This window comes from Dicentrarchus labrax, unplaced genomic scaffold (assembly GCF_905237075.1).
Source record: "Dicentrarchus labrax unplaced genomic scaffold, dlabrax2021, whole genome shotgun sequence".
In the NCBI taxonomy this organism is placed as follows: Eukaryota; Metazoa; Chordata; class Actinopteri; family Moronidae; genus Dicentrarchus; species Dicentrarchus labrax.
In genome coordinates, this window is record NW_026136703.1 from 18,957,965 (window position 1) to 18,972,013 (window position 14,049).

The 14,049-nt window shown below is 41.3% G+C and overlaps 1 protein-coding gene across 2 annotated transcripts in view; it reads right to left on the reverse strand.

The window, feature by feature from the left end:
• sptb (spectrin, beta, erythrocytic) overlaps positions 1–14,049 on the reverse strand; it is a 48,428-nt gene that overhangs the window by 12,945 nt on the left and 21,434 nt on the right. For both annotated transcript variants that reach the window (XM_051396231.1, XM_051396230.1), the window contains 19 exons: positions 13,655–13,735; positions 13,375–13,490; positions 13,123–13,235; positions 12,853–13,040; positions 11,699–11,816; positions 10,287–10,445; positions 9,212–9,514; positions 8,979–9,129; positions 7,848–8,718; positions 7,531–7,668; positions 6,202–6,961; positions 5,423–5,625; positions 4,011–4,101; positions 3,427–3,573; positions 2,675–2,941; positions 1,975–2,199; positions 1,284–1,373; positions 612–902; positions 171–301 (listed from right to left, as the gene is read on the reverse strand). In XM_051396231.1, coding sequence (XP_051252191.1) covers positions 171–301; positions 612–902; positions 1,284–1,373; positions 1,975–2,199; positions 2,675–2,941; positions 3,427–3,573; positions 4,011–4,101; positions 5,423–5,625; positions 6,202–6,961; positions 7,531–7,668; positions 7,848–8,718; positions 8,979–9,129; positions 9,212–9,514; positions 10,287–10,445; positions 11,699–11,816; positions 12,853–13,040; positions 13,123–13,235; positions 13,375–13,490; positions 13,655–13,735 — 4,443 coding nt within the window. The remainder of the gene's footprint in view (positions 1–170; positions 302–611; positions 903–1,283; positions 1,374–1,974; positions 2,200–2,674; positions 2,942–3,426; positions 3,574–4,010; positions 4,102–5,422; positions 5,626–6,201; positions 6,962–7,530; positions 7,669–7,847; positions 8,719–8,978; positions 9,130–9,211; positions 9,515–10,286; positions 10,446–11,698; positions 11,817–12,852; positions 13,041–13,122; positions 13,236–13,374; positions 13,491–13,654; positions 13,736–14,049) is intronic.

Here is a 14,049-nt window from a genome sequence, read left to right on the forward strand (position 1 = left end):
CTAGATGAGGTGTGTGATTAAGCATACAAGAATTATCACATTTTATAGGCTTGTCTCTCTTATCACGCTAAACCACAACTGAGTGGGACAACATGAGTGAATTAGCATCCTAACAAGGAGTTCAGATGTAATTTTTTTCTGTGTGTACATCGGATAATCAAGGCACAAACCCATCAGGATGGTCCTCGGCAAACATTTTTTGGGCACGGTCGGCCAGCTTCTGAATGGAGTCGGCATAGTCGTCCACATTTTGTTTAAGGATCATGTGGCGCTTCAGCATCAGCATGGCACTCTGCTCATCCTGGAGAGATGGAAGAAGAAATTATGCGAGAAAAGGGGACAGGAGACTGCACATCAAAGCAAAACAAAATACTCCAAATGAGCTCTCAGTAGAGGGTGCCACTTATAAAAAGCGTGTCAACTTAATTGAAGAAACCACTAACCATGTAATCATGTTAATGCATGCAGTGCCACTTGTTATTTGCGCAACATGATATGCCTTGTTTTGATTTAGATAATAAAATCTGTGTTTCAGACATCTGTGGCCACTTCCCCGAGGTAATCAGCCTGCTTTCTCATCTGTCACGAGCAGCACTCGCTCTTCTCCTCACCTTGGCCTTTTCATCAGCGATCATGTAAAGCTCCTGCTCCCCTATCCAGGCTTCGGCCTCATCCGCGTCGTTGTAGTACTGCTGGGCCAAGTTGGAGCCGTTCAGCCTCTCCCTGCGCTTGACCATCTCGTCCTGCAGCCGGGCCCACGCCTCCTCCAGCTCCTTCATCTGGTCCGTAATTCGCTCGGCCTCCGGTCTGCCTTCTGCGCTGGCGGCAGCTGCCATTCTCCTCCCTCGTTCTAGCACTTCATCGACGCGAGGCTGGTGGCCCTCGATCTCCCTCTGCAGCGTCTGATGGACAGAGAGGGAGACGGTGAGGGTACAGCATCGCCCCAGGGACAATATGATAGTGTCCAGGTGGCTCTAAACTCCCTCTGCAACTTTCAAGCACCAGCTTCTCAAATAAGACAATTTGCTGCTTTTCTTTATCATATAGAATTATACACTGAATCTATTTGGGTTTTGGACTGTTGGGATAAAATTTGCAATTTGAAGAAGTCACCTTGGGCCCTAAGAAATTATCAGCAGAATTGTTCCTTACATTTTATATACTTTAATCAGAACAATAAATCAAGAAAATAATTTCAGACTGAAAAAAATAGTCTGATGCAGCCCTAAAAGTAGCGATTCACAGTACAGCGAACCACAACTCTTCTACAGAAAACCCCTCACCTGGTTCTTCTTCAGAAGCATTTGCACCGTTTGAAGATTGTGGCCATGTTCTTGTGACATTGCCAGGGGCATCCGCTCCTCAATCCAGAGCTGATAGAGAGAGAAGAAGGAGAAAAACAAAAAACAAAACGACCATGAAAAGAGAAAATAGTAAGGGCTGGTTTCTGTTGAGAAATTGCTTTACAGATCTCAGCTGTACACAGAGTATAAAAAAATCTTCAGACCATCTTTCTTATATCAAATTCTACCCCTTTACAAAATCTCTCCAACATCTCAAACAGTAAAAATCATTCTTTAAGCTGTCTCCTCCACCTGATTAAAGTGGATTTAGGCAGTGAAACCAATAAAGGATTAAAGCTTTTTACCCAGATTCACCTGGAGAGTCAATTTCATGGAGAGAGTTGGTGGTCTTACTACCTTGCATACTAAGTGCACATACTGTAATTGAAAACTTCATTTCCAAATTAATAAGTTATCATTTTGGGGGAAAAAAACACCCCCTCAAGTTCAGGCTTTAATATTTCTACATAACTCCCAAAAGGTGTTATCATGCTGTCATTCAAAAGCCAACATTAATCCAGGTCCTTTAAAAATCGAACATGCTTTATTCTAATTTTGGGCTATCAATCATTTTGCGAGGGCAGGGAGTTTCGACACTTTAATTTTGCTCTGAAATTGGATCCATGCTTACAAGCTCGTCGGCCAGGTCTCTGTAGAACTGATGGACAGCCTTGGCGGCCTCCAGCTTGCCCTTGCGCTGGGCCAGAGGTGTGAGGAGCTGCTGGAAGTCCTCCTGCAGGACCTGCTGCTCGGCCTCTAGCTCCGGCTGGTCCTCCCTGCCTCCGCCGTGCTGCTTGACGGCATTCTGGAGCTCCTCCAGCTCCCGTGCCCGGTCACGCACCTGGTTCTCCGTCATCTGGCACGGTTAGATATGATTAGAGGAAGAGATGAATAGCCTTTCAAAAGCCTAATCAGGATGTAGTGGAGGGTAAACCCACCAAAAGTTAGTTTGTCTTGCCCTTTATGGGTGAAACTGAGCTTAGTCACTGTTTTCATGAATATTTTACCAACGCAGCACCAACTCAATTTAGAAGACTGCTCTAGTTGTTTGTTTTTTTTCCAACAAATATAAAGCTCACATTAAGATTTTGCTTTATAGGGTTTTTGTTTGTTGTGTTCAGCTGCTTAGAGTAAACACAAATACAAATTGAACACAGACACTCACTCACTCAAAGCTAATCCTAAGAAAGCACATGAAGCTAAAACTATAATGTATTCACTCCCATGGTGAGATTTAACTACATATGATTGAAGACGTGCGTATATCCAAAGGAACTGCAGACACAATAAGCCTGCAAATCTAAAGTATTGTTTGTTACAAAGATGCAGACCTGATGCTTCTTGAGCAGGATGTTGGCGTTAGTCAGGTCTTTGACGTCCTCGTCTCCGCTCTGTAGCTGCTGCTGCAGCTCACCGAGCCACTTCCTCATATCAGTCAAGCTCTGGTCGAAAAGCTCGGAGCGGTTGGCGTCAAACAGCAGCCGGGCTTTCTCCTGGGTTGTGGACTCCAGCTTGTCCCACAGCTCGTGGAGTTTGGCCAGACGCTCCTTTACAATGGGCTCAAACTCAGGCTTGGATTCCATAAGCTCCTGACCCTCCTGTATCCAACAAAAATACAGACAGAAGATGTTTCTAAAATGCTTCACTGGGAAGTAAAACAGTTCCTTACTGTTAATTAGTGGATTATAGTAGCTACCAGAGCAATGTCATGGGTTAGAGGTGTGTGTTTGGATGTCAGACGGCAAAAACTTTTATCTAAATTTCTCAACGATTGCTCTGTACTCACTAAGACATGCCTACTTTGGAACGATCCAATCAAAAATGAAGAATTTAACCAAATCCTGGAAGCTAAAGACACTTCCCAACTTCACTATGAATTGAAGGCCTAATTTGGGATCCCTCATCATGAGTTTAACCTTGCATTAATTCAGTTATTGTCAAAGGCTAATATGAAAAGAATAGGTAGGACTTTAGATATGATAATGATTTTTAATTAGTATTCAGATACTACCCCTCTCTAAAATATTAAACCACTTGACAGACGTACACAGGTGTACATAGACCCATAGGCAGCATTACCAACCTGATCTACTTTGTTGAGCCAGTCCTTGTTGGAGCCCAGCTCAGCCATGAAGGCCTGATGTTTCAGCCATTTGCTGTGGAGGTTCCTGGCCTCGTCGTACGACGTGTCCTGAGCCGTCAGCATCTTTTCGTTGATCCACAGAGTCAGCTGTAGCATGAAGAGGAGGGGTCAATATTAGGGATTAGCAAAAAAGATTCAAATCAACTACTAAGACTCAAGCATGTAGGGTTACAAAACTTGGGAAAGTCATGGAAACATCAGCATTTTAAATTTGTGCAGAGGTGACTTTCTTTGAGCAGGATTTACTTCTTTATCTTTTGAAAACAGCGCATTTACCAATTAGCCAAATGGGACCCCTATCCCAATAAGGGAAGATACAAGTTTAGCCTAAGAAAGCCTCATCAAGTACCACTGTGTTATAGTAAACAAAGCAGAGTGTGTTCTGCAAACTGTCTACAAGAAATAAAGAAGAGGAAAAACACTATGATGTCAAATCTCAGTGAGGGAATAATTAATCTAATAATTAATGTACTAATTGATGTTACCCAGTGATTACAAGAACAGTAAACTGACAATGAACTCACATCCTGAGTGTTTTGCAGGAAGTGCTGCAGGTCTCGGTTGTCTCTGAGCTTTTCTGACACCTCCTGGGCTCTTCTTTTATTCTTGTCGTGCCTGAAGGTCAAACAAAAAGCCAAGAAAATATATAAAAAATACGACTCCAGATTGAGTATAACTTTCTCCACCTATTTATTCAACACCTCTCTCTGTGACATAACAGGATGTATCGCTGAATGACCGAGGTAGAATACACAGAAAAATACCTGACACAGTAACCTAAAACAGTCATCTGTTTCCCTGCTACACCGTGAAGAATAGCTCTCACTTAAAGATCAATATCCATTATTGCGGGCGCCTGTCTACCAAGCTGAATTGTGGGAGTTAATGGGAAAAGCTCCTGTGCCCTCTCTACTGCTTCTTGTTGAGGCTAATGATACAGTGATAAGAAAGCTGTTTCGCTGCTGAGCCGGTTAAAGAAGAAGGTCTGAAGAAGAATGAGTTAGACTGAACAGATCTATTCTCTAAGTCACATCAGGTCCCGAACAGCATTTATCAAACGGCTAAAAGTGAAATTTTGTGTCAAGTGATGATAAAAGTAAAAAATCTAGCGTAGATACTAGAGGAATGCAGTATAAAAACAGAGGCGACCACCTTCTGAGACATGTTTTGGAGGGATTGTACAAAATATCATTGATCACGCAGAGACAACATGTATAATTCAGAAAAGATTCGTTTTGCTACCATTGCAATCACTTTGCATAGGTCTTCACTGTCAAGGTGGTACTACTCTCTTTATAATATATTTTCTCTGATGTATTTTGTCTACCTGCGGCAGAAGGTTTCTGTTTCTGCCACTTTACAATATTATTCCCTATTTAGATTGTTGTTAATATTTTATGGTAATATTTCACATATATAAAACTACCTTTTTTTTTTTTTATTGAAATCACGTTTGCAGAGTAACATATCACTGAGTAAAATGTAAAGCTTTTTTCCCAAAAATTAACCCTGAGGCAGATGTTGGGTAAATCTGATATTTAGCATAATTGTGATTAATCATGCCTTTAAATATTACTCCTACACTTCTGTAAGTTGGAGTAAGTGTTCATAAATGTGTCACAGACTTGGTAAAGAACTTAATACTCCTAAACTGGCTCTTTCTTAAGTGTAATTCTTATAATGTTTTGATCAATACTGACTCTCAGAACAAAAAAGAGGTATTCACTCTGAAAAATGATTGTGGGAAAGAAACAAAAGAGAGAAAGAGACAAAAAAAGATCCCTCTAAGTCAAAAGCTATTCATGATCAATACCAAATGTGGTTTAAATCAGGTCAAAGATTTCTCAGAACTACTACAATATAATAATAATATTCTACTATTCAACAGCCCTTTTTGACGGCAGTTCACTGAAATCATATTGACCAAAAACCTGACCTGTCTCGGATTGAGTCCATTTTGTCCTGAACTTTCCCAGAGTACAGGTTGTTACTGTCCACCAGCCGCTGTCCACCCTGCAGAGCGCTGTCAATCTTGTCCTCGTTGGCCTCCATGGTGCTCACAAAGTCCTCATGCTTCTTCAAAGCTTTCTCTGCCCCAGCCAAGGTGTCGGGCTTGTCTATGTGGGCCAACGTGTACTCCTGCAACAAAGCCACGAAAGAATCAACAAAGAAACAAAAAGAGACACACAACCAGCTGACTACATTAAAGGAGAGACATGTGGTGTGGTAACTGACCGTGCTGCATTCTTCCATACCACATTCTTTTAAACACCTGGAGTTTGACTAACCCCATCATTAACAAGCTACCCTAACTCTGAATCACACTAGGAGCAAGAGAAGTGAGTGATTGGTGGGTTTGTGTGTCTATCTACATTTTTACTTACTTACTTTCTGTGAACCTAAGACTTTGGTAAATCCATTTCAAGCACCAAAACAATCGGTCCACATGAGTAAAGGTGTGCTTTCACAAGAGATTTGAAGAATTTCAAAAATTCAATCAAACTTTTTTTCAGCTTTTGGGTCAAACTATCTCTATACAGTGCTCCAAAACAAATAGTGCCTTATTACAGAAAGATGAGGCTGCATATTTGCATATTTGGATATAAAACACATGGATACATCATGTAATGCAAGACTTTAAGAAGATATGTAAAATTCAGAAGACAGGCAATTCTGACAGATAATACTACTCTCCATACACAGGAAATACAGTACCTGGTTGTTGAGGATGGCATCTACAGCCTTGCCATCCCTCATGAACTGCTGGAAGCCCAGACCCTGATCCAGGAAGGTTTTGCGGCTATCCCACATCTTCTGCAGTTCATACCAACCACGGTCCAGCCCCTTCAGCCTCTGCTCCAGCTGCTGGTACTGAGGATCATCCTCCTGGCCCTGGGTGACCTGGGCACCGGTGTCCCTCACGCGATGGTAGTCCTCCTCGTGGTTGCTTATGTCTTCACGCACAGCATCATGAAGGCTGAGCTGCTCCTCGGCCTCCGGCAGTGTGCCGGGCACTTCCTCTGACGCCACTGCCTTCTGGGTCTTGAAAAGCCAGGACTGGAAGTCATCCATGTCTTGGAGGAAGGTCTGTAACTTACTGACCTCACCCAAAGAGTCCTCTCTGTCTTTCAGGGTCTTTCTTAGCGTGTCCCAGGCCTCGTCCAGCTCCCTTCTGCGGGCCAAGATTTCATCTGCGCTCTCAGGGTGGTCCAAAGCCAGCTGATCGGCCTCTTTACTCAGGAAGGTAAGCTTGGTGTCGATGGCAGCCAGATCTCTCTCCATGCCAAACAGCTTCCTCTGGATGGTCATAACAGCTGCCAGGTCATTGCCCAAGTCCTGCGTGGACTCGATCACCCGTGTCTTATCTCTGATCCAGGCATCTGTCTCGTCACACTCCAGCCCGTAGTTGTTCAGACTAACAGCAGAATCCACTTTCCTCTTCTTTTCTTCCACCATGGCCTTGAAGGCCTCCCACCTGAAAGAGAAGTATTTATTTAATGTCACATGAGCTCTCAAAATATCTTTTTCAAACTTTGGTAACGCTTTCATTTCCTTATAATTCTTTTAACTTCTTGATGTTTTCTGGACAGAACCATGTAATTCCATACTAATTATAGGGAAAATATTCCTTAGAAGAACTGCTTGATTTAAAGTTAATGTGTTCCCTGTAGACACATTTCACACTTCTGCATGTCCCACTGACCTGCTGTGCACTGACTAAAAGAGCTTGCAAGTAATTAACAGAAAATGGGAAGAAATTCACACCAATTGAACACTGTCTCTATTTCACCTATAATTAGTGCTAAATTACAGACTTCTTTCCAGGAGACTTCTTGAGAATTATTAGGAAACTATGGACCTGCAAAAAGAAGTGTTACAAAAACATACTGTATGTCATATGCCTCAATGCCAAGAGCAAACATAAAAATGTGTATCTTTTTTGTTATTTAATTTATAACTCTGTATGACTAATAAGACATGTTGACGCACAAATAAACAGTCAAATGTATGACACATAAAAAACAGATTATATATTCAAAGCACCTCTTATTCAGTCGAGTCTGACATTCTTTAACCTCTTTGGTGCGAGGGTGTCTGCTGTCCTCAAGCTGTTTCACGGCTTTGTTGACATCATCAACTCTCGACTGAACGTTGCCCATTTCTTGAGCTAGAATGCTCAACCTGAAAACAAGAAAAGTGTTATTTAAAATAAAAACAGTACAATGTAGATGATGCATAAACACATGTATACAAGATCTGGATTCAGAGAGAATCAAGTAAGTTATCTGTCAAAACATTACATTTTTTTCCAGATTTTTGTGAATTAAAATATTAAGTCTAGACGAATTTGTTCTGTGTACCTATTTTGTACTACTTCCAGATCCTCCAGCTTCTCAGGCACCTCTAAACCCACAAGCCACGTCTCCTTCTGGCCCATCCAGAGCTCACAAGCGTCTGTCTCACTGAAGATGGTGTACAAGGCCATTGTGTCATCCAGCCGCTTCTGTCTCAGGTCAGCCAGAGACATGAGCTCCATGTACAGGTCCTTGATGTCTTTCAGACGTCTCTGGATATCAGGGGTGTTTTGCAGCTCCTCTGGCAGTGCATTGGCCTGTTTGGATAGCGCATCTATGGTTGCTCCGTTCTTGATTGTTTCATTCTTAAGGCTGTTGTGTTTTTTCAGTAGCCGCTGGGTGGTGTACTCGTCGTGACCCACGTCATCGGTGCTCATCTGCCTCTTGGCATCCAGCAGCCAGGCCTTGAAGTCATCAGCATCTCCCTGAAACTGGAAGAACCTCTGTGTGTCTTGAAGGTTCTGTTTCCGAAACATAGCCAGCTCCTCCAGTTGCTGCCATTGCCGCCTGATGTCGTCCATGCATTCTTGGACCTTCGGGGAGCCAAAGTGTTCGGCCTGGATCATCTTTTGTCCTTCAGCCAAGACCTGTTCAAGGTTGGCGCGGCGGGCTCCGAGCTCATCCTCGAAGGCGCTGTGTTTGCTCTGGAGCACCAGCACACTTGTCAGGTCCTTCCCATAATCCAGGGAGGAGAAGATGTGCTCCTTCTCTCTAATCCAGCTCTCCAGCTCCGCCACCTCCCACAGGAAGTTCCAGAAGCGGCGGGACTGCTCCAAGCGAGCCCTTCGCTGGGCTGCCAGAGCACAAAGCTCCTGGTAGCACAAGTTCAGGTGCTGCACCCTGTCTCGGATCACCTGGGGATCACATGGCTTATAGCCTAGGGAAAAAATGAAAGACAATATAATCGTTATATATATATATTTACTCACTTTCTCTAATTGCTTAATTCTTCTCAGGATTACTAACACAATCAGACACTTACAGCCATACCTATGACCAGACCAGACAAAACATTTGATGATAACTTTCTGTACTTTTTGGGCCATCTTTTATTTAACCTGGTGATGGTCAATTGCTTGCAATATATCAGTGTCCCCATCCCTAATTAAACCAGGAGCAAGAAGCCACTGCACTTACTATCTCCATTGGCGAATTTGAGAGCAGCAGCACTGGCGCTCTGTACTCTCTCTGCCTGTAGAGCGATGTCGTTCTCTAACAGAGCATGTTTCTGTAACAAGTCTTCCACTTCCAGCAAATGTTTCCCAAAGTCAGGGGACAGAAGTCGAGCCTAAAGAGAGGAGCAATCTGATCAGCTTAGTGTTTAGAAAATAAATGGTAATAGCTGATGAATATTGCCTCCTGTGCTGTACCTTCATGTCATCCATCCAGCTGATGATGTAGAGCATCTCCTGGAAGATCCTTTGCAGGGTCAAGTTCTTATCTAGACGCCCCCTACGAGCCTTCAGCAGCTCCTGCAAGTAGTCCCACATGCGCATGATGTTGTCTTTCCGCACGTCAATCCGCTTGGCATCATGGTATCGCTCAGACTCCAGCTCCTTTGAGATGTCCACCAAAGCCTGAACACGTTCCTCGTACGCAGCAATGTCTGTCTCAATGGCATCGTGTTTTTTCTTCGCTGCCTCCACTGCTGGCAGGTCGTAACCAAAGTTATCCTGAGAGGAGAGCAGAGAGTGGCTCACTTAAAATTGTGAATACAATTTTATTTGTAGTGGCATTGGTGCTTTCACTTAAAGGTGCCCTGTGGAGACGATGGTTTTTTCATTTATTGTTTCTCACCAAAACACATTGTGTGTAACTTGGAGCTCTAATGAATGTGTTGAATGCATTTCCTTCCCCATAAAACATTTGTGAAGCTAATTTAAAGTATGTTAAATCCAGTTTTCTTTACATCCATGTTTACTAGCTCGCAGTCTTCTTCTTCCCTGCCTTTGCATTGTAGCACATCTTGCTGCATTACTGCCACCTGAAGGTCAGTGGAATAGTGTGTAACCACTAGTAGGACTGTATCCACATGAATGCATGTTAGTGCCCAAGATAGACAAAACATGAACCAATCAAAGAAAACAGTGAGTAAAATCCTTAAAGTAAAGGATTTTAATACCTCTTCTTCCACAGATACATTTTTCTTTTCCTCTAACTTCGTCTTACTAACTAAAGTTTTACTTGCAGCTTTTACTTGGCATCATCGCTCTATTTTTTCATAGCAACCTGTTTACCTCTCATCATCAGTAATAATCAGGTATGCAAACAACCTGCTGTGTCAATTAGCGAATGCAAATACTGTAACAATCTGTACGCTTATACATGTCATTTAATTTAATTCGGTGGTTAATCAAGATCAGGATCTTTTTCAAGAGACTGCTCAGAACAAATATCAGTTAATAACATCATATAATGTCCGTAGGTTTGTTGTTGATGTTTTACCTGAGCCACTAGTCTCTGGTTCTCTAGGAGCCAGGTCTCCCTCATGGCAGCCTTCCTGTCGAATCTTCTTGCCATCTGTTCCAGCTTCTCCTGTCTGATCAGCTCATCCCTCAGGACGCGCTCCCGCTCGTGCTCCGCCCTCTCCAGAAGCTCCCAGGCCTGCAAACAGATGATGAGATGGAACATAGGGGTTGTAGTTTTTGCTAGTTTGGGAGTTTTTTGTGATACTTTCCATTTCCAGTTTAGAAGTTCTTAGCTTGAACTTCTAAATTAGAAGTCCACAAACGCCTCAGAGGTCAAGGTCAGCTACAGAACAACTCCTGAAGTCGGTAGGTATTAAGTGTTAAGTGCACATACTGCATTACCCTATCTTAAGGACCTTAAAATTAGGGCTGGAACAAACTATTAATCTGATCTATTATGTCAGTTATTTTTGTTCGATTAATCGTATTGATCTGTGAGATGTCAAACAAAAGCCCAGGGTACTGTCTTCAACTGTTCAAAACTCACAAATATTAAATTTAAAATGATTTAAAACATAGAAAAGCAGCAGATTCTCACATCTTAAAAACTGGAACCAGACTATGTTTGTTAAAATTTAACTTTTAAAAACAGGAACCACAAAATGTTAGACATTTTTGCTTGATAAAAAGACTTAAAAGGATTAATTAATTATCAAAATCGTTGCTAATTGTTTTTCTGTTGATGTACTAATTCATTAATCAGCTAATTATTTTATATCTACTTACAATACATGCAAATTATATTCACCTGAGCTATATCAGAGGGAAATAGATCCCATGTTGACATGTTAGTTTTATGTTCTTTCATTTGAGACACACATTTTTATTTGCTTGTGTCTGCAGTCCTGCCAGAAATTCATTTTCTGGTTTACTGAATTGCACTATAGTGTTACCGGTATAATTCAATTCATTTGCGGTTTAATTGTTGCCTCGGGATTGTGCTCTGCTAAATGAATGAATTTTGTCCATCTAGCTGAGCTGAAAAGCCTGAGCTTTAAACCCCAGACTTCTACATGCTGCTCAAAAGAGAGACAATCTTCATACGCAAAATCAAAAGCCAAGCCTTTTCTTTATTAAAAGCACAGTTGAAATGATTAGTCCAGTAATTGGTTAGTTAATTAATCGTTTAATTTTCCAAACATTGCCTTGGTCAAGCTTTTCAATTTGTTGTTTTTCTTTGTCTTATGTGATAATAAACTGAATATATTTGTGTTTTGGACTGTTGGTTGGACAAAACAAGCTTTTTTTTAAATTGTGATGGGCTTTCTTTTGTTTTCTTCTAACATTTTACAGACCAAATGATTTATTTATTAATCACAAAAATATAATAATAATAATATAATATAATAAGATTAAACAGTAAGTAAAAAACATGATTTTCCTTCTCACCCTGTTGATATCCGCGACCAATGCTCCCTCTTTAGGCGTGTAGACCCTCTGGTTGTTGGCCCTCATACGACTCTGGATGGTGAACAGCAGCACCTCAAGGTTTCCCTTCTCTTGAAACCTGAAAGAAATCAAACACAAGTCCCACAAAAATTTACACTTACTGCAGTTATGTTATTGTTTGGCCTCTGCAGACCTTCAAAATTTGGAGCATTCAGAACTTTATTGCCCCAACCCACTCTCTCTATGGATTAAAGATATTCTTCTCTATGTTACCCTTGGAAATATCCAATGGAGAACTTTCTTCTTTTACAATCCCTGAGTGATGCCCACACTAAAGCGTAAACCACAATCAGTGTATTTCTATTATAATTAAAATCTTAATCATTTTTATAGTTATATATTTATATTTAATTATAAAAATAATTATTTGTGTATTCTCTTTATAATTACTTCACTTCCATTTAGTGTCTAAGTAATTATATTACTATTTATTTATTTTTCCATTTGTCTAAATGCACATTAACTGCTTGTGTATGTATGTGGCTGTGTCTGATCAGAAATGGGTATAATATTTGTTGTTTGTTGGTATTTTGCTGACAAAATAAATAAAGAGGCCTGTAAAAAAAAAGGGTTGGTTTTTTTGTTCAGAATGCAGAAAATGACAAATACAAGGTGGTTTGTGTCAATAATTTGTGATATGAATTAATTTAAACTGTAAGTTTGAACTTATTAAATGGATTGAATTTGTCTGGAAGAAACACAACTAAAAACAACCTACCACACAACAGAATTAAAAAAAAAAATCAATAATAACTGATAATAAGTCAGTAAGTGTTTAACAAATTAATGGAAAGACAGTAATCTTTATATCAGTGCGGTTTAATGATGTTATCTTGTGCAAGAAATGAAGTGAAAATGTTATTAAGGAAAAGTTTGGGGTTCCTATTAGATTTAAACTCTAATTCAGTCGCTCAGAAGGTGTGTTTAAAGGTGGTGTTAAATTACTATTTGGTTTTTGTGCCTAACATCAATCATTGTAAAAGTGAGTCATGTGTTTTCTTTTTGTCTTGAAGATTAAAAACACTGGAAAAAGAGAAGAGATTAGAATAGAAATAGAGTGCAATGTAACGGAGAGGTGTCCTGGCTTGACTCACTTGGGCGGCTTCTCTACAGTGCGGTAGGTGTTGAAGGCCTGAAGCTGCTGCTGAACTCCTGTCAGAGAGTTGGCAAGTTTCCGGTTGTTCAGCACGATGATGGTCTGCTCGATCCACGTCAGCAGGTCTGACGCCAGCGTCTCATACTTATCAATCATCTTCTCTGTCTCAATGGCGTGATCCAGAACCTGAAGAATGAAGTCAAAGACAGTGAGGGAAGCATGCTCAACAAAAAAAGGTACAAAAGCGTGCGCCATCTTTCCATCTCACCTTTCCAACTCTCTTGCCCTCGACAGCGAGCTGCTTCATCTTCGAGAAGTAGTGGTAAAATGCCACGACGTATGTGATGATGGACTTCTCATCTGGGTTCTCTGTGAACACATCTACAAAACAAAACAGCACACAATTCAGTCACAGCCAAGCCAGAGATACCACTAGTACTGAGGTCTTTTTTTCCACCAGGCTTTAAAGCTCATAAACATTTAGTTCTACATGAAGGCACAGCCTCCATCAGGCACTCGCCTTCTGGGTCTAACAGCTTGGTCACGCCAAGCTTTTGCTCCGCTACGTTGAAGGCGTTCTGGAGGTTGTGGGTCGGGTTGGACTTCTTCAGTTTGTTATACTCCAGCAGATCTGGCCTGAGAGAGAAGGATGAAGAGAGCAAAAGAGGAAAAAAAATTACAATGAGACAGTGAAAGAGATGAAGGAGAATGAGGAGGTGAGACACTAAGCAGACAGGGTTTTATGTGTGTTTACATTTCAGAGCTGGTGAGAGTGGATTTGGCCATTCATCTCTCCTTACCGGTGTTTGTGTATGAGAGCGTTGAAGGCCATGCCGTCTTTCCAGCTGGTGGTGAAGTTTGTGATGTTGACATTGGGATACCTGCAAAACAACAGCCAGGGGATGTCATTGACTGAACATAGGGGACATTGCTGAGGAGCTGCTGTTTTAAATCAGTGTCTGGGATCTGTTCTGCTTCTCAACAAGTGTAATTATGAAACACATATTTCTGTAGCTTCAGGCCTGAGCAGATGAAGTGTTTTCCCAGAAGAGTAGCATTTTGGGATTTCCTCACCAAATGTATTCAAGAATCTTGAGAGTTGGTAAATTTAGAGGCGTAGATTCTGTAATATGACCGAATCCAACTGGATGATAACAAAGCACAACACATCAAACGAAGACCTTTAATGTTGTTC